The 20,221-nt window shown below is 39.3% G+C and overlaps 2 protein-coding genes across 2 annotated transcripts; one reads left to right on the top strand and one right to left on the bottom strand.

The window, feature by feature from the left end:
• The first annotated feature begins 5,785 nt into the window (after positions 1-5,785).
• LOC124150318 lies at positions 5,786-12,913 on the top strand. The gene is made up of 3 exons (XM_046522301.2): positions 5,786-5,912; positions 10,867-10,986; positions 11,918-12,913. The coding sequence occupies exons 1-3, from the start codon at positions 5,852-5,854 to the stop codon at positions 12,073-12,075; spliced, it is 339 nt and encodes a 112-aa protein (XP_046378257.1). The 5' UTR covers positions 5,786-5,851; the 3' UTR covers positions 12,076-12,913.
• A 579-nt stretch (positions 12,914-13,492) lies between these two features.
• Positions 13,493-19,483, bottom strand: LOC124147744 (mediator of RNA polymerase II transcription subunit 30-like). The gene is made up of 5 exons (XM_046518501.2): positions 19,323-19,483; positions 17,330-17,589; positions 16,388-16,546; positions 15,459-15,554; positions 13,493-14,092 (listed from the first exon to the last, which is right to left on the bottom strand). The coding sequence occupies exons 2-5, from the start codon at positions 17,558-17,560 to the stop codon at positions 13,994-13,996; spliced, it is 585 nt and encodes a 194-aa protein (XP_046374457.1). The 5' UTR covers positions 17,561-17,589; positions 19,323-19,483; the 3' UTR covers positions 13,493-13,993.
• Positions 19,484-20,221: the final 738 nt, after the last annotated feature.

Below are 20,221 nucleotides of genomic sequence, written 5' to 3' on the forward strand. Positions count from 1 at the left end.
ACACTTGATTCATATGCATCAGTTAACATCAGTCAGCAGACAATGTGAGGTTATTTTTAAGAATTCACACAAACTTGCTAGCTCCAGATGACGAGTTTTATTTGTCTTTGAATTAAAAGATGTTTCATTTCAAATAACACAAAGATTCCATTTTCTTTAGCTGTCCGGTTTACAGGGTCTTTTTGTTGTAGGTTTGTATTGATAATTAGCACTCAGACGTTTGGGGGTGGTATTTTGTTTGGGGTTTGTGTATCTGACTGTGACAATGTTTATTGTGTATGTATGTTGAAACACTAGGCTTGTGTTTGAACTTTCACTGATCAGGTGTCTGTTTCATGTTTATGTTTGTCTTTTTTGAAAAGAAATATGGGGATATTCTGAACTTTTGATATAAAAATGTTTATGAAGTGTGCTTCTTGTTAGTTTGTTCAACCTGTGGTGTTCATGTTATCTCACATGTGACTTCTGAAGTCAGGGTTATATCCCTGGAAAATAGAAAAGATAGGGTTTGTATGTGAAAGAGGGACCTTAGAATTGTTGCTCAACTGGGAGATGCCCTTTCCACCACCTGTGTCTTTATCCCTCGGCAACCTCGCATTCATTTTTTTTTTTACTGCTTGGACAGGTGAACCAGGACCACCCCCTTGTGCAAAACGCACGCACACACACATGCACACACTTGTGTACCCTTCTGCACACTGGTACATTTATTAATATTTATTAAATATATAATAAAAGTGTGTTGTGGCAGTCTAAAGAAACGCTAGTAACAAATATGTCTTGCCAGGAAATAGAGGCTAAAGGTAGACCTTCTATTGGACCACCTAGTTTTAACCAAACTATTGGACCATCTAGTTACAACCAAGGAAATACAGGCTTAACATGGTACCTTCTATTGGACCACCTAGTTTCAACCAAGGAAATGGAGGCTAAACATGGTACCTTCTATTGACCACCTGGTTTCAACCAAGGAAATACAGGCTAAACATGGTACCTTCTATTGGACCACCTAGTTTCAACCAAGGAAATATAGGCTTAACATGGTGCCTTCTATTGGACCACCTAGTTACAACCAAGGAAAAACAGGCTAAACATGGTACCTTCTATTGGACCACCTTGTTTCAACCAAGGAAATGAGGCTAAACATGGTACCTTCTATTGACCACCTTGTTTCAACCAAGGAAATACAGGCTAAACATGGTACCTTCTATTGGACCACCTAGTTTCAACCAAGGAAATACAGGCTAAACATGGTACCTTCTATTGGACTACCTAGTTTCAACCAAGGAAATACAGGCTAAACATGGTACCTTCTATTGACCACCTAGTTTTAACCAAGGAAATACAGGCTTAACATGGTGCCTTCTATTGGACCACCTAGTTTCAACCAGAGAAATATAGGCTTAACATGGTGCCCTCTATTGGACCACCTAGTTTCAACCAAGGAAATACAGGCTAAACATGGTACCTTCTATTGACCACCTAGTTTCAACCAAGGAAATACAGGCTAAACATGGTCCCTTTTATTGGACCACCTAGTTACAACCAAGGAAATACAGGCTTAACATGGTACCTTCTATTGGACCACCTAGTTTCAACCAAGGAAATGGAGGCTAAACATGGTACCTTCTATTGTCCACCTGGTTTCAACCAAGGAAATACAGGCTAAACATGGTACCTTCTATTGACCACCCAGTTTCAACCAAGGAAATACAGGCTAAACATGGTCCCTTTTATTGGACCACCTAGTTTCAACAAAGGAAATACAGGCTTAACATGGTACCTTCTATTGACCACCTAGTTTCAACCAAGGAAATGAGGCTAAACATGGTCCCTTTTATTGGACCACCTAGTTTCAACCAAGGAAATACAGGCTTAACATGGTCCCTTTTATTGGACCATCTAGTTTCAACCAAGGAAATACAGGCTTAACATGGTACCTTCTATTGACCACCCAGTTTCAACCAATGAAATACAGGCTAAACATGGTACCTTTTATTGGACCACCTAGTTTCAACCAAGGAAATACAGGCTTAACATGGTACCTTCTATTGGACCACCTAGTTTCAACCAAGGAAATGGAGGCTGAACATGGTACCTTCTATTGGACCACCTAGTTTCAACCAAGGAAATACAGGCTAAACATGGTACCTTCCATTGGACCACCCAGTTTCAACCAAGGAAATGGAGGCTAAACATGGTGCCTTCTATTGGACCACCTAGTTTCAACCAATGAAATACAGGCTAAACATGGTCCCTTTTATTGGACCACCTAGTTTCAACCAAGGAAATACAGGCTTAACACGGTACCTTCTATTGGACCACCTAGTTTCAACCAAGGAAATGAGGCTAAACATGGTACCTTCTATTGGACCACCTAGTTTCAACCAAGGAAATGAGGCTAAACATGGTACCTTCTATTGACCACCCAGTTACAACCAAGGAAATACAGGCTAAACATGGTCCCTTTTATTGGACCACCTAGTTGAAACCAAGGAAATACAGGCTTAACATGGTACCTTCTATTGGACCACCTAGTTTCAACCAAGGAAATGGAGGCTAAACATGGTACCTTCTATTGTCCACCTAGTTTCAACCAAGGAAATACAGGCTAAACATGGTACCTTCTATTTGACCACCTAGTTTCAACCAAGGAACTAAGGCTGAACATGGTACCTTCTATTGGACCACCTAGTTTCAACCAAGGAAATGGAGGCTAAACATGGTACCTTCTATTGACCACCTAGTTTTAACCAAGGAAATACAGGCTTAACATGGTACCTTCTATTGGACCACCTAGTTTCAACCAAGGAACTAAGGCTAAACATGGTACTTTCTATTGGACCACCTAGTTTCAACCAGAGAAGATAGGCTTAACATGGTGCCTTCTATTGGACCACCTAGTTTCAACCAAGGAAATGGAGGCTAAACATGGTACCTTCTATTGACCACCTAGTTTCAACCAAGGAAATACAGGCTAAACATGGTACCTTCTATTGGACCACATAGTTTCAACCAGAGAAATATAGGCTTAACATGGTGCCTTCTATTGGACCACCTAGTTTCAACCAAGGAAATGGAGGCTAAACGTGGTACCTTCTGTTGACCACCTAGTTTCAACCAAGGAAATACAGGCTAAACATGGTACCTTCTATTGACCACCTAGTTTCAACCAAGGAAATGGAGGCTAAACATGGTACCTTCTATTGACCACCTAGTTTCAACCAAGGAAATAGAGGCTTCCGCTTTATGATTGGCCATCTGTAAATAATTGAGTTTGGTCCAGAAAACTGGAGATTGATACTATGAGCAGCATCCTACGCAGCCAGGGTACGATGACGCGCAATCAATCAAGGCACCGATCCTGACTGCCCATTCCATTGAGTCGCTACTTTCGACCGACAAGTCTGAGACTTTCTAATTCATTCCTGACATTGCAACATGTTCTGGTTTCTGCGGGGTATTCAATCCCATAAGAGATTTTCACGTGATTTTCAATGTACACGAGTGTCATTTAAATGACTGAAATGAACTATGGAATCAAACAATCCTGACTGCTAAATCAGATTCTATTGGAAAAACTGGTCATTACTTCAAGAGTCAGTAAAATCAAGCTTTGTTTGTCCAAGTGCAACATTGGCATACTCGTGCACAAAACATTGAGCTTTGACTCTTGGCATAATGCGTCCTCGGTTATCCAGTGTATTGTATCTCCGTTCTAGTGTGATAAATAGCTTTCACCCACTCGCCACCACAGCTCCGTTTTGAGTCGGATTGGAATAACACGACGCTAAAAAAATGTCCAATCAAATTACTCACACGAGCGAGAACAAATCTGTGTTTGTATAGAGAACGTGATTGGGATAGTGACGTCACTTCCGGAACGAATCCATCATAATAGAATTGAGATGTAATACATTGGAAACTCGAACATGTGCTTAAGATTGCAGATACTAGCAACATTATGCTTTTCGTTGTAACTTTAAATATACATAATGAAATAATTGAATATTTTTACCAATCATCAGTAATTGATAATTTTAGTGTTACATATATCTTCACGTTGTCAGCTTACTCTTCAGCACCGCTTACAAACAATTTTCCATGACTAAGATATGAGATTGTCCGCGCCTCATAATCAAGGCAAACCAGCACAACACATACACTTCAGTCTCTTGTGTCGACCCGTGAAGATTCCGGGTAGAATAGGTCTTCAGCAACCCATGCTTGCCGTAAAAGGCGACTATGCTTGTCCTAAGAGGCGACAAACGGGATCGGGTGGTCAGGCTCGCTGACTTGGTTGATGCACGTCATCGTATCCCAATTGTGTGGATCGATGTTCATAATGTCGATCACTGGATTGTCTGGTCCAGACTCGATTATTTACAGACCGCCGTCGTATAGCTGGAGTATTGCTGAGTGTGGCGTTAAACAACAAACAAACGAACAGTCTCTTGTGTCAACATACATTTGCAGTTTAATATCTAGAAATATCGCAGTTACTATCCATACATGTACAGTCGAGCCCCCCTTATCTCGAACCTAGCGGGACCATGTTGTAACTTCGAGATATCCGGACATTCGAGACAACGACGCATGGCGAGCCAGACAGATCAAGCAACAGTAGCATAGACGCATAGCAATACGAATTCACTCAAGACATTAAGAAACATAAGACGTGTATCCGATTGATATCAGTTGTGACAAATTATGTACAGTTTGCATGTACCCCACAAGTTTCGTTATTCTTACCAACTTTGATCCTGATGACTCAAACTCACTCAATGGAACAACAAAAGAAACGCGAACAATAACTTCACATCACTGACGAAATGTTGGTCACGTCAAATACAGTTTGACTTAATACAGTATGCACTGAAAAGGCAGGAAAGGTCCATTGCTAAAGTTCGCTGACACAAGGTCCATTGCCAAAGTTCGCTGGCACAAGGTCCATTGACAAAGTTCGCTGACGCAAATAAACTGTTACTGTACCTGTAGCTTGGTCAAATGGCCAGTTGAATCGAGACACCGCAGCGATGTGTTTCAGCCTTGTGCAAGACGCCCTTGGAGGCGCATCAAACGCTGCTCAAGGTCACGGTCATCGCCTGGGCGCAGCTCCATGATCTAGTTCGTAAGGATTCACTCAGCATATTCCAATTTCCTCCTGCTTGTAAGCGAGAAACTGAAAGATGTTGGGAAGAGCTGTCTTCATGCAATTAGTCGTGAAAGCCTTACAGATGGTTGTTCATCAAGTTCTGACATAACGTCATCCGCAGAAACTTTCTGCAGTGAACATAAAATGTATTTTATTATCACTGCTTTTAGGCAACTTCCCTATTGCCTTGATGACCTACAACACGATCACAACATAGCACAAAGGTGCGATGAATGTGGATGTTGACAATCATATCCTGTTAAAATATTGGGACGTTATGAAAACAATTAACTCTAGAAAATTGACATCGCATTCTTCTGTCGGTCATATTAAATATAAGTCGGTATAAGTGTGTTTCATGTTACGGCTTGTATGGAGTCGCAGTAGTCTAGGAACACGATATTTTGACGTTGGAAATATTAACATTGAAAGAAGTTCCTCTCTGCAGAATTGTACATGTTCTGTTGTGACTACCTTCTTGCATGCAGGCAAACTATTAAATGACGAATGCATTCCTTATCTGCTTGTATCACGATGTTGGAAGGGAAGTTAGTTGTACGCTGTAAGTCATGTGACTGTATACTTTGATTTCATTGGTTGGTGACAATAGTATAGCCGTTTCAACATCACGCCCTGGTCACGAAGTATGCTTTAGCCTGGCACAAGTATTTGGGAGCTCAGTGATCCTCGTGTAAAATGCTGCGTTTACTTTTTCCCGTTTCCATGGCAATGCTGGCCGTAGTTTTGATCCAAAGAGGTAAATGTTTTAATATTTATGATATTTTGGTTACCTGTGTAAATGGTACAATTCATGTGATGGGGTAGTTAGTCTGGGCAGATGACTTCTCTGTATTAAGTTGGTGTGTTTGTTTGTTTCTTTTTTGTTTAACTGGCTCTCAGCAATATTCCAGCTATATCACAGTGGTCTGTAAATAATCAAGTCTGGATCAGACAATCCAGGGATTGACTTTATGAGCATCGATCCACGTAATTTGGATAGCATGACAATCAGCGAGCCTGACCACCCGACACCTTTGGTCGCCCTTTACCACAAGCATAGTCGCCTCTTATGGCATGGTTAGGTTGATGAAGACCTATTCCACCCCGGATCTTCACGGGTCGTACGTTAATAATGCTGTAGGCTATGCGTTCTTACAAAACAATACATACAAAAAGATCAAAAGTAGAACTGAGATCATGCGATCACAGTGTGGGTTTTCAGAGCTTAAACTTCTTTTATCTATCATGTGTGTTATCTGGTGCCCAGGTGTTTAGTTTAACTGAAGAATGACTGAAGGTGGAATGAAGATGGGCTGACGATATGCTTTCTAATGATAAGTATTTCTTAAAATTTCAAATTAAAATGCTGTCAAACAATTGTGCTCTTTTCACAAGTTTGTTGACATTGACCGGTAGAGATTGAAAGGAGTTTTGTAGAGGGAAAATAAAAGTGCGACTGACTTGTTGAGCAAATACGCCTAAAATACGCATTAAGACGTGTACATAGTCTGTCTTGCAAATAACTCAATTGATTTGTTGTGTCCACGGTTATAATAGTGATAAATCAGTAAAAATATGTCTTTGGGCGTGTTATACGATTTGAACATTTATTTGACGTACATGAATTTTATTAATGTAATCGACTCGGGTTGACTTAGTATCACATAGCCTCTATAGTGATTCCTTCTGAATATCCTATATGTTATATGTCGAGTTTTCATGTATTGTGCCATGCGTCGAATTTCAACCTTACTCATGTGTATGTTGACATATTCGTTTAAACTATAATGTCGATGTTGCGTTATATTACGCATTGCGTTATATCTTTTAAAGCAATTGTTCGTTTTCACGCGAACCCATGTCATATCTATAACGCTTTAGAATAGCCTTGAGGTAATGTTAAATCTTTTATTCCAGCCACTCCTCAGCCGTCTTTCGTGTTCCTGTATTAGCTAAACTGCCGGGCAAATGAAAATACACACTTCGAAATTGGATTTGACCAAAACATAACAAACGTTATCAAAACGCTACAAGGTTGGACACAGCCGAAACACTGCCCAAAATACAGTAAACTACGGTTATAACGAACTCAAAGGGACCAGTAATTTTAGCTCGTAATAACCGTAGTTCGTTATAAGCATATAAACAGCATATATACATCAAATGGCCGGGACTAAAAAATAAGTTCATTATATCCGTCAGTTCGTTATAAGCGTGTTCGTTATAAACGTAGTTTACTGTACACCATCGAGTAACCCTGTCTTGTTTGTTTCATTTTAGACACCATCAAACATGGGTGCATAATTTCTTTTGCCCGGCAGTTTATAACGCTTGAGAATAGTCATGAGGGATTAATGAATCAATGTTAATTCTTTTCTTTCCAAAACGTACGCTCCGCAAATGCAGTTGACGTTTCTGTTGTTCGTTCATTGCTTCCAGTTCTACAACTAGTACTGGTGTTTCGGTAGTGTTACATTGTTTCAGCCAAACTGCATAGATAACGCACTTGGGAAATCCGATCAGAATATTCCCCAGTACACCTCGTGTTTGTCGGCAGAACAAGCAGATACCGGGTGGTCATGCTCTGTGAATTGGCAGATGATTGCGTGTTTGTTTGTTTGTTGTTCTACGCCGCTATCAGCAATATTCCAGCTATATAACGGCGGTCTGTACATAATTGAGTCTGGACCAGACAGTCCAGAGATTGACATCATGAGCATCGATCCATGCAATTGGGAAACGATGACGTGCATCAACCAAGTCAGCAAGCCTGACCACCCGACCCCGTTAGTCCCCTCTTACGATAAGCGTCTACTAGTATATAGTCGTTTCTTTCGGGAAGCATGGGTTGCTGAAGACCTGTTGTATCCCTAATCTTAACGGGTTGATGATTGCGTGTCATCATACCCCGATGCGCTGGTTGCTGCTTATGCCTCCAGTCTCTGGTCTGTCTGGTCCAGACTTGATTATTTACAGAATGTATTTATAGCTGGAATGTGGCTGATTGTGATTAAACAGCAATCGCTCACACGTAGCGCATTAACTATGTATTCAATTTATTGTGGAAATAATTTTGTGATATGTGTATTACCAAACGTTAAAATGATTACATAATTCAGTTGTAAGAATAAGTATACGATGACACTTTGATTGCCAGATGGAAACCGGTTTTAGAAAGCGCGACATCCTTCTGGAAGTTAGGATGGGATTAGAAAGCTTTCGCCCTGTTTTACGAGTATTTGTTGTTGTTAAAGTTTTCAAAGGGTGGCTATAACATTTGGTTCTAACCTCCAGTCTACCAACAGACGCTCCAGTTAGCACTATATGTGATCTAAGACGTCATTATGTCATTAACCTGCTAGATTGGTACACCGTACAACTCTATTTTGCAGATAAAAACAGCTTTTGAACTATCTCACTCAAAATTGTTTGAGGCAAGTTCCTCTTTAATTATAAACATCTCTATTTTCTTGATGAAATCTGGTAACGGAGAGCTTAGGCCATGACCCACGATTCTACATTCAGTAAACGAAAATGAAAAGAAGTCCGAGTCAGTACTAAACCACATCGGTAACAGATCGATATCAGAACCCTGCATGCAGTACATAATTAACACAAGAAAGCCCCCTAGTAAGGTAGTATGCATGCATAACATACTTTTGTCTTTGTGAACCTGTGCCCTGTTGGTGTTTTGCAATATAACCTTTTCATAAAGAAGGTGTACGTGTTTAGATCGATTAAGTCTGGAATTGAATACCCTCTTTCACACGGTAAATCTAAGCTGTACAAGAAACTGCCATGGTTAAACGTATGCCCCTTGTACTAGTGCAAGGTTCTGGTATTTATCAAACGTGTATATGATTGGCATGTCAGATGGCTATCGGATAAGTAATATATAAACATACAGACACAATTATGTTTACCTGTGAATGGTATTTGTTTCGGCACTAGTGATAAATGAATTTGTATATATACGCTATTAATAGTCTCGGGAACACTGCTGTGAGTGCCATACGGGTTTCAATCTAATTTACACCATACTGGGGACGGTATCAGCAATGGAACTTCCTTACCAAACCGCCAATATACTTACGATTTAATAAGATGCGAGCGTTATGTGTACGTTATGTAATAGCTCTCTTAGAAAAGCATATGTGCCATTCTATTACACTAATTGCCAAAGTAATCAATTATTTAATCAGCTACTATTGTGAAACGATAGGAATACCTTATCGCAGTGTGCTGTTTATTCTAGAAAGGCACCAGCTAAAAGAAACCACTGTTAGCAAAATAACGAGTGTGTCATTTGACAATTAAATATATATCTAAATGATTATTACGTATGTGGTCCTATGGCCTTATTACTGAAATATACTTCTTCTTATAATAATATAATCTCTATCATAATCAGTATATAGATTCTTCTGGAAAAAGGCGAGTGGGTGAGTTGGGTTTAACGCCGCTTTGAGCAGTATTTCGGTTACGTCAAGGCGTGGAAATAGATGGAGCATTGTCTGTCAATCCTTTTCATTCAATTATTTGGTTGTATTTTTTTAGTTGGTGGTGGAATTGAAAATATATTTGACAAAACGTGTTTGTGTAAGTAAAAGTAAGTTCGAACGGTTAAACGTAAAAGGAAAATCAAAGAAGCTCGTTTGACAAACAAAACGATCTTGTCATAATTACGTAATTTGGAGTGCTTATTCCTAAAATTAGTTGTCCGACTCACCGGCTGGAAGAAAAAAAACTCTTCTAAAAATATTACTTTCATTCCACATTTGTGAAATTCTAGGATACAAAAGATCTTAGCAACATGAATCACAGGTGTAAGAAAGAACACACGTTCTGTGCAAAGCACCCTGTAATAGAAACAAAACAACGGGAGACGTGAAAATATTCACTTTAAAAAAAGCCGAAAACATTTCCTGTGTAGGTTTAGTTATACATTTAGTTGAAATATTTACTCATTTCACTTGAACTGCATTCAAATAGTCACAAGTGCAAAATGGGTTTGGATTTCATATCACAATTTGCAAATAATGAATGTGTAACAATGACAGAAATGGCGGTAAAAATGGCGAGGAATATGCCGTCTGTTATGCGTTTTTTATGGGGCAGGTTTCACATCGTATGTGATCATCATATGGTTTTATCAGCGAAAATATTACCCAATATAAGGTAAGGATTAAATACGAAACAAATGTATTCCTAGATGGATTCTTACCACAGATACCCCAAAGATGTAGTAGACCCGTAAAAGGCGACTAACGGGATCGGGTGGTCAGGCTCGCTGACTTGGTTGATGCATGTCATCGATCCCAATTGCGTGGATCGATGCTCATGATATTAATCACTGGATTGTCTGGTCCAGACTCGATTATTTACAGACCGCCGTCATATAGCTGGAATATTGCTGAGTTAAACAACAAACCAACCAACCAAAGATGTAGTAATTATAGCGCCAAATAAAATGCGACGTCATGCCAGTTTTCTCACATCGCGGATGTGGTTCACAGGGCGAGGCCAGCTTTAAATGCTAGTTAGAAAAACGGTACATCGTTATTCTAATAATGGAACACGTCTTTAACACTCACTCAATCACTCGTCCACGTGTGAAACATTTCTCTCAATTTCACTATATATTAATGTCATTCTTACCTTGACATTTGTGATGACATATTGCGTTAATAAGATGGTGTGTATCTTTGTAGGTGAAAGCGCCTGCAAGAAGTGCGCTAAGGGAACTGACGACGCAAGCTGCATCATGAATTTCACGTCAACTTTCGCTGAAGACGACAAGTTGTGTGCCAAAGTAAAGAATAGTTCAACAGGTTGGTATTGTATGCACAGCGGTGCTTTATTTGACAACGTATTCACATGGAATAAGAGATAATATGGTATTTTTTTGGCATATGACGGGGTTTTCACATGGTAAGTGACGGGGTATTTATGTGGAAAGTGATGGGGTATTCACATGGTCATGACGAGGTATTTACGTGGGGAGTGACGGGGTATTCACGTGGTAAGTGACGTGGTATTCACGTGAGGAGTGACGGGGTATTTACGTGGGGAGTGACGGGGGTATTTACGTGGGGAGTGACGGGGTATTCACGTGGGGAGTGACGAGGTATTTATGTGGGGAGTGACGGGGGTATTTATGTGGGGAGTTACGGTGGTATTTATGTGGGGAGTGACGGGGTATTTATGTGGGGAGTGACGGGGTGTTTATGTGGGGAGTGACGTGGTATTTATGTGGGGAGTGACGTGGTATTTATGTGGGGCGTGACGGGGATATTTACGTGGGGCGTGACGGGGTATTCACGGGGGGGAGTGACGGGGTATTTATGTGGGTAGTGACGTGGTATTCACGTGGGTAGTGACGGAGTATTTATGTGGGTAGTGACGTGGTATTCACGTGGGGAGTGACGGGGTGTTTATGTGGGGAGTGACGTGGTATTTATGTGGGGAGTGACGTGGTATTTATGTGGGGAGTGACGGGGTATTTATGTGGGGAGTGACGGGGGTATTTACGTTGGGAGTGACGGGGTATTCACATGGTCATGACAGGGTATTCACGTGGTAATGACAGGGTATTCACATGGTATGTGACGGGGTATTCACATGATATTCAGGGTGTATTTACTTGATGTGCGACAGGGCATTGAAATGATATTCACGTGACAAGGTATCTACAAGCTTTAGAGTGTTCTGATTACAAAATATAGAATGTTTGTTTATTCAGTGTCTACATGTTTGTTGCAGATGGTGATTTGTGCAAGGCCTTTCCCCCGGGCTACAGGCTGGTCTGTGACAAAAATATCACCTGTGATGGCACCTGCTCCGCTGCCATGGCAACAGGCATCAACATGCTCACTCCAGTTGTGCTTGTGGCCATTGTACTACTTTACTTAAGCCGATAAGGAAATCGTGTTTGTATTAAAAATGACAAATGAACTCCCCTGCTGCAATTCTGCAGGGTAATGCATTTTGCAACTAAACGATTTAATAATTTTGTTTGTATACTTTTTCTCAATAAAGTATGTATATCTGGACATACATGTAAAATTACCCCAACCCTCCTTTGTTCGGCCTTTACTCCAGTATAAACCCCAAACTGAGCCTCTTTAGTTGTCATTATTTATACTCTCTCTCTTGCTTTCTCTCTCTCTCTCATCAACATAACTTATGCTTTGTGGCAAGTAATTTGTACGTGTATAACATTTCCTTTCTTTTTCAATGTTTCAGTAGAAGACAAATAATGAACATGTAACTGAATTATTCACTTTGTATTGAAGTGAAAATATCATTTTGTGTTTGGTGATTATTATTAATGTTGTGATTGATGGAAGCTTAGGTGGGAAAGATGCATATCAATAAATTATTGAATATACTCAGACCATTTTGCACATTTTGAGATTCTATTCTGCAGATCAATTGCCTGATATGGTTATTTGTTTTTTGAAAGCCACAAAAACCTAAAAAGTAACCTCCATTGAACATCTTCGTTGTTGCCTCTTGCATCTGGGCATACTGAAGTAAAATATGCGAAACAAGAAAACAAACATATCAGGTAATAAACAATTCTACAAGAAAGAATCTCACCCTGGGTGTAATGATATGCGCAACATGGTTCGATGACCTACCCCCTTCTCTATAATGAACTCATCCAGTGATAAGCGATACATTAGAGATGGAGTGGGTTGTCACAAGGATTCATTGTCTAACACCTTTCTGAATCAATAAAGAATATCATCAACACCTAATGGATTTCTTATATGTGGTTTCATAAACCAGCAGTAGATACTCATTTCGTCGTGGAAACAAACTTCGACAGTATGGAATAAGAAGTCCTGTCTGAGCCCTGACGGTGTGGATCGGTGCTTATGCTATCAACCACTGGTTTCCTGGCTCAGACTAGATCTTTTACAGGCTGTTGTGGTAGATAGCAACTAACTCACATACTAGTATATGCGCGTTAACTATATTGCCTTATTAGTTCTCATCAGGGCAAGTTCGCACAGTATTTGTAATTTGTGAAAAGGAAAATGCCTGTGGCTGCTTGTACTAGTTGGGACTAATGCCGATTTGATAGTGCTAGTCCACTGAGATACCATACAGTTTAACACGAATACCCCGCTCAGACACAATATACTCCGAGACGACCAGTCCTTGTTTTAGCCCCTTAATGCCAAGCGCCAGACAGGATAACAACAAGTACCATCTTTTACTGTCTTTTGGTAAGACACGACCAGGGATTGAACCAGGGGCCTTCCATTCTCCAGGCAGATGCTCTACCACTAGACCATGGAGGCGGTCCAAATATTTGGAACAACATAATCTGATGGATATGGCTGTTTATTTTCAAACATGACAAATATTGTACAAATTGTTTCCTCATTCCTGACATATCCACCTATTATAAGTGAGTTGAGTTTATTCCACTTAGAACGATATTTCACTTCTGTCAGTGTCACTGTTTAATGTGGAAGGAAAACCCGAAGCAGGGCACTGTGAAATCCTTGAAACCCAGGAGAATGTGCTCACAAAGCATGAATCATTATTGCGGCAAGTCTGCTCTTGAACAAACAACCCTCCAGATCCTGGCGGGGCAAAGGGATGCAACTCTGCTGTGAAATGCACCACTGCAGACCACTCAGCCAACTGTTGCCCCATTTCCAAAAGAAAACCTGAGATTCACATGCTCATAAAATTAGAGGTGATGTCTTTAAAGGCCACAGTCATTTTTTCCACTGGACTACTGGAGGTATCTAGGTGCTCCATGTCTGCCCCGCTGCTGTCCAGCCTCCGTCAGTATCCCATGGTGAACAAGGCCTTGCTTCACGTTTTCCTCATTGTAATCATGGTGTTGATCTCCCAGATGATGGAACGTATCTGGTCAATGATGTCTTTAATCTCCTGATTCTTCATTCGTACTTGCTGTAAACAAAAGAAATAGTCACGTCAAGCCAACCTCAGGTCAATATCTTTCTTAGTTTTTGCTGTAGGGTCCACCAAGCATTTGGATAATGGGGAAAAAATACACCTTTTTCATTCTTCCAGCATAGAACATTACAAATACTAATTTTTATGCATATCACAGCAAGATTGTAAAACTTTGAAACAGGAATATGAGAGATAAAACACAAACCATGTTTCATGTTCTGCTCATATTGGCTGTGTGCCCAAGGCCATCCTATTTTCAATATGGCTGCCATGTCCGCCATATTGGAAAATCAATTTTGGGCCATAGGTATTCTTGAAGATATTGAATGTTTTATATGGACCTCAAACATATCAAACACAGATGTTCAAATTTCTCTTTCTTGAAACGTAACCTACACACATTGACCTTGCCCTTGTAATGTTTGTAACGTCCTTGAAATACCATAAAACTGTAAACCTTGACATGCATATTCCATCCAATGACACGGTTACACACTATTGTTTGATAGGCATTACACTGAAGTTGTTTTTTTGTTTTTTTTCTTTTATTGTTTTTAGAAAGACGCACCTGTTACATAAATGGGCTTCCGCCCAGGGTAGCAGAAAGTCCATGACATAAAGCACAACTTATCAGTACATCTTACTTTGTTGTTTTTTTTACAGAAAATAACATACTTCTCACTCACACATTCACTCTTGTTTATATATCATATTGCAGTTTAGGAAAGTACATGGTCTCAAACATTAAAATCTTAAGTACAAAACTAAAATTAAATTGAAAGCTGCTCCTCATTTTCAAAAAGTTGATGATACAGCATATAAGCACCATAGAATTTCTGTTGATTACCTGTCTTGAAAGCATTACACAGAAGTTGACGGATAACAAAGCTAGGATGTCCCTATAGTAGACTCAATTAATGGATAACAACTTCTTTATTTTGCTGTTATGGCGATAGATGCATTGCTTGACAACGGTATAAGGATCTATACCAAAATGTCGCCATTACAGTAAAATAAAGAAGTTGTTACAGGGTTAGAAACTAACAGTTTTTGTCCACTAGCCCTTATAATGATAACATATAGCAAAACCCTTAAAATGGGCCAGTTTCTACTAGTCCTTAGGATACCTTTACTATTGGGCAGTTTGGTAAGGACTACAGGACTAGTGCCAATTTCTAACGCTGTGTTATCCATAAATTGAGTCTACTTTGGCGACAAACTAGCCTATTTTTGTTCATTTTATTTTTTAGATTTCTAAATGGGTTTTGGAAATTTGTCGTACAATTAGGTATATGGATAGTGTGGCAATTGTACTCAACATAATTGTACATCTATTTTAAATGTAACAACCTCAACTCACCTCTACAATGTCTCTATGTTCTTCTGCCACATATCTATACACATCATTGTTCATTGATGTCTGATCCACCTCCGAACCAACCAGCGGAATCAGCAACTGAAGGAAATTAGGTTAGAGTGTGAAATAAACCGGGACGACAAGATGATATATCAAGTCTTTAAAAGGCGTGTAGAAGTGATACACAAAAGAGCGGGAATTTATGGATGTCAACTTCTTTATTATGAGGAACACAAAATTTCGGAGTATATGCTTACTCCTTCATCGGATGAAATGATTCACCTGATGAAGGAGTAAGCATGTAAGTATACACTCCGAAACGTGTTCCTCATAATAAAGAAGTTGACAACCATAAATTCTCGTCCTTAAGACGATATATGCTATAAAGCCCAACATTCTGAATGTAGCATTACTGGGAGCATTGTGTGAGCAAGTGATACGTTTATGCTGCAGTCAACTATATCCATGTTATATCATGACAACCTGCTATAAGCTAGAATACTTTCCAGTATAACATCTCACTGGCATTTCTATTGTGGTCCCTAATTTTTGTCCAGTTCTGATATTATTAGAGGTGCACGGTATTGAATTGAAACTTTGATTCCTGTGATTGAAAAAGCAAAACTATTCAGGGCCAGCTTCCTGTATACAATATGTCTATTACATATACCTTGTGACGATTGCAACATCCAACAAAATGGCAGACAACTATGAAGTTGTCAAATATGTGCGGTGGAAATCTGATGTATGGGTCCATTTTTACTCAGTTTCTGAACAAATTACAGATGAAAGAAGGCATGCAATACGTTGTGGTACGTCTTGCAATACATGAATCATTATTGCAATAAATTGCTATACCAAGGCCAGGCCAATACCCATGACCAGATACTCTGCTAGACATTACTAGATACTCTGCTAGACAATAAACACACCTCTTCTGGGGGTTCTGGGAAGTGTATGGATATTTCATTGACTTTGTTGTAGATGACTCGTAGCTTCTGAAACATCTGCAGGATGACACGCAGCTGTTCATCAATCTTGATCCGCCGCTCCTGGTACAGCTGCGGACCAGCTGTCACACCATTTGGAATCTAAACACATCATCACCAGTGTATTTTCTCAAAACAAGCGAACACTGCTCAAAGACATGTCATCCTAACATTTTGTTGTCAATCTTTCTCTTTCTCTTTTTTCTAAATAACACTTTTTTGGTTGATATAGTGTTCATTCATTACATTTGAGATTCTCAATCTTGAAAAAAGCTGCAATACTGCTTTGAAAAACATAACACTTTTCTGTGAATGTGAGACAGTGAGTTGGATTTCATGTCGCTTTTAACAGTATTCCAGTTATATCACAACATCTCAGCTTGATGTGGGAGGAAAGCCAGAGGTGATGCAGATCTCAGAGGAGCACAGGTATGGTGCTGACAAAACATAGTGAGTGAGTGAGTGAGTTGGGTTTAACGCCGCTTTTAACAGTATTTCAGTTATATCACGGCGTGTCAGCTTAATGTGGGAGGAAAGCACTAAGTGATGCAGGTCTCAGACGTTTACCACTTCGGTGAAACCCACGAGCACGGGTATGGTGCTGACAAACCTAGAAACATAATCGGGGCAACCATGGATTGGAACCCACAATCATAGGTTTCAGGCATGCCCAAGTGATGCAAGTCTACACATAGAATTGTGGTGCCTTAGACGACTGGTCCACCCGTGCCCACCCTGTAAATATGGTATGCAAACAGAATGCTACATGGGCACAAGGCAAACATTTTGGATGGGGAATAAATCTGCAAAATATGTATTAGTAATGTTTTTGCAATAATCAGGGGTATAGACATCAACCAGAGGAATATTTCAGGTTTCACCTACTTGTAACCGATACATCTGCTGAAATAATTCTGTTGCTTTGGAAACAAGGTCGTGGACAGCTTCCTGCCCAGCTCTACAAAACAAAGCAGCATTTATCTCTTTGGGTTGAACCATCATCTGTTGTTGCTGCGGTGACATCTGCGGCGGTGGTGGTGGTTGATACGCCTGATAGGACGCCGGAGCTGACATCTGGGCTGTCAGAGGGTAATGTTGACTTGGGCCAGCCATCATTCACAAAGATGTAGTACCCAACGGATTGTCTGAAAATATTGGCAAAAATATGACAATTGTGATGATTATTAATTGGGCTGGGTTTTCGCAAAAGTTTTTTTACTGTAATATATTGTGATACAGGTATCTGTGATGCGATATATTGAGAGGTAAAAGCATGTTTATACATGCAGAAGATGATGATCCTATTTTCTACATACTAAAGTAGATATTACTCAGCAAGGTCAGTTGCTGCCATGTTGTTGTCATGGATAATAATTTTATCAATCAATTTTTAAGGGAAACATCATTTTTGAGTGAATTTCTATGTAGATTTTAGGCAAAACGATACAAATAATACCGAAACTTGTCATAATTCTTTTACCCAATACACCGGAACACAAAAAACTATTACAATACGTATCATTTGAATCGTTTGAAAAGCATTGCAGTATATCGGTAATACTTTTATACCATGTAGTCCTAATTACCGATGATGATGATGATGATGATGATGATGATGATGATGATGATAACTACTATTGTACACTCATAAATTATCAATACATTATCATATTTCTACACATTTTACAGAAACTGTGTTATTACATAAATTATGTTCCCCCTTCTTTGGAACCATCATCAGATCATAAAATGAACACAAATGTGTGAGTGGTAAACATTGCAAAGAACACTGCACCACTTTCATTTAAATAAAGATATATAACTAAACGAATAGCAGTATAGCAGACCAGCCAATTTCTTCAAAACAGACCACTATTAGCATGGTCAGTCAAAACGGGTTATAGCGAACACGGCACCTCAACAAAACGTCACCGGGCGAAAACGGCACTGATTGGCGAAAACAGCACCTCGACTCAAGCGAAAACGGCTACTATTGCCTGGCGAAAACGGCACCTCATTATTTTTTTTACCTTGGTCAAATAAGTGCTATTAGTGCTAATTAGACCCCTACTCCAATTTACTCGCCGACTGATTGGAGGCGCCGTTAACTTAATGTGAAAACACTATACGCTTTCAAGTTTTAAGCACCTTAACTCAATTTAAACTGAAACTGTGGCTCAGATCACAATTATTCACAATGGCCTTTTGATGTGTTGCATGAGAGAAGAATGTCAGAGACAACAACATGCTGTGATAACTGTGACCATGTAAATAAACCATATATATTACTACAAAAATCGTTCTTATCCTTATTAAAAATAGAGGTGCCATTTTCGCCCGACACATAGTAGCCGTTTTCGCCAAATGCGGTGCTGTTTTCGCCAGAGAAATCGGTGACGTTTTGCTGGGGTGCTGTTTTAGCCTGCACCCGTCAAAACTGACCCAAGAAATATCAGATTGAAAACTACACCATATCTTTCATCATATTACGTAGTATGTGGATACAAAATAGAACTACATTTGTCAGTTATGGAGACTTAGTTAGAAGTTAAAGGTTGGTGATTACAAGAATCTGAACAATTGTTTCTTTTGAAAACATATCAACAATAACAAACACCCAAGTGTTAGTCTCTGTATTTATTTTACATTGATCTTATGGCTAAACTTTGACATTGTAAATATAACGGCAGATCTGGGAACAGACCGCCAACCAATTCCTCAATCGGAATATATCCCATACTCCAATCGGTGTATATCTATGATAACAACAATTAATTTGGCCATTTGCCATGGTATATGTCAGTTGATAATATTTGTGATTGTGGTGATGCCGATTCAAGATTTTGACGAAATGCGGGAAATATATTTCAGTACGTACTTTCAAATCAAGATCTCGATATTCTTTGTAGTGATCCAAGGTCCATTTGTTGATACCAATAGCGTAAAAATACTCAGAGTGTAGCAGTAACTGACTTAGAACAAATACACTCAAATGGAAGACAAAACCGATCAAGAGAAGGTAAATTAGAGTTACCCGCCCTTGGTTATATCCAAATAAGAAGTTACAATTTTGTGGACTCCATTTAAGATGTAATTAGAGCGTCAAGAATCGAGTTTACTGCTTCACATTTAGCCCCAATCACATGTTCGTCTTTTTAAGATTTATGATCAATACAAAAGATTATTTATTATACCAAATTCCTGTGAATAGTAAAATAAACCCAACAGATTGGTAAACTATTTTCCTAAACACACTTATTAGTGACCTTCAAATGTGGAACGCGAAAAAAGAATATAAACATGTATAACCACGGACGCATATCTATATACGTCTTTGGTATAACAAACTGGAAAGAGCGTTAAATTTCCCGTACACTTGCACAAACGACAGGGAAAATAAATGTGCTGTAAACTTTTAATAACGTTTGAACATTTATATATTAGGGTATTTATTTTCTTGGTAACAAAAAATATTTGAGAAAAGGTGTCACTTTGTATGTCATTGACGCATATATTCTAATCGTCATCGTGATTCATATGTCCGAATGTTTCATAAGCTATGAGAAACGTTAAATATAATTTAGAAGTTTCCGTTGTCGTATCATCAAGTGAAATTAATCATTTACTGGAGGGATTTTCATGCCCCACCCCACTAATTGGACTTGTAAAGAAATGATTTTTTTTTAATTTAGATCCAAAACAAAGATGTAATGTGTATAGTAAATAAATAGTTCAAAATGTACTTCTGTAAAAAAAACACAATATCATCACCTTATG

Source organism: Haliotis rufescens, unplaced genomic scaffold, assembly GCF_023055435.1.
Source record: "Haliotis rufescens isolate VD_foot unplaced genomic scaffold, xgHalRufe1.0.p SCAF_1, whole genome shotgun sequence".
NCBI lineage: Eukaryota > Metazoa > Mollusca > Gastropoda > Lepetellida > Haliotidae > Haliotis > Haliotis rufescens.

Coding starts and splice junctions, on each gene's coding strand:
- LOC124150318 (XM_046522301.2), top strand. CDS start 5,852: ATGCTGCGTTTACTTTTTCCCGTTTCCATGGCAATGCTGGCCGTAGTT. Junction 5,913..10,866: donor CGTAGTTTTGATCCAAAGAG/GTAAATGTTTTA, acceptor GTATCTTTGTAG/GTGAAAGCGCCTGCAAGAAG. Junction 10,987..11,917: donor AGTAAAGAATAGTTCAACAG/GTTGGTATTGTA, acceptor TGTTTGTTGCAG/ATGGTGATTTGTGCAAGGCC.
- LOC124147744 (XM_046518501.2), bottom strand. CDS start 17,560: ATGATGGCTGGCCCAAGTCAACATTACCCTCTGACAGCCCAGATGTCA. Junction 15,555..16,387: donor TCCCAGAACCCCCAGAAGAG/GTGTGTTTATTG, acceptor AATTTCCTTCAG/TTGCTGATTCCGCTGGTTGG. Junction 14,093..15,458: donor AACATAGAGACATTGTAGAG/GTGAGTTGAGGT, acceptor TTTTGTTTACAG/CAAGTACGAATGAAGAATCA.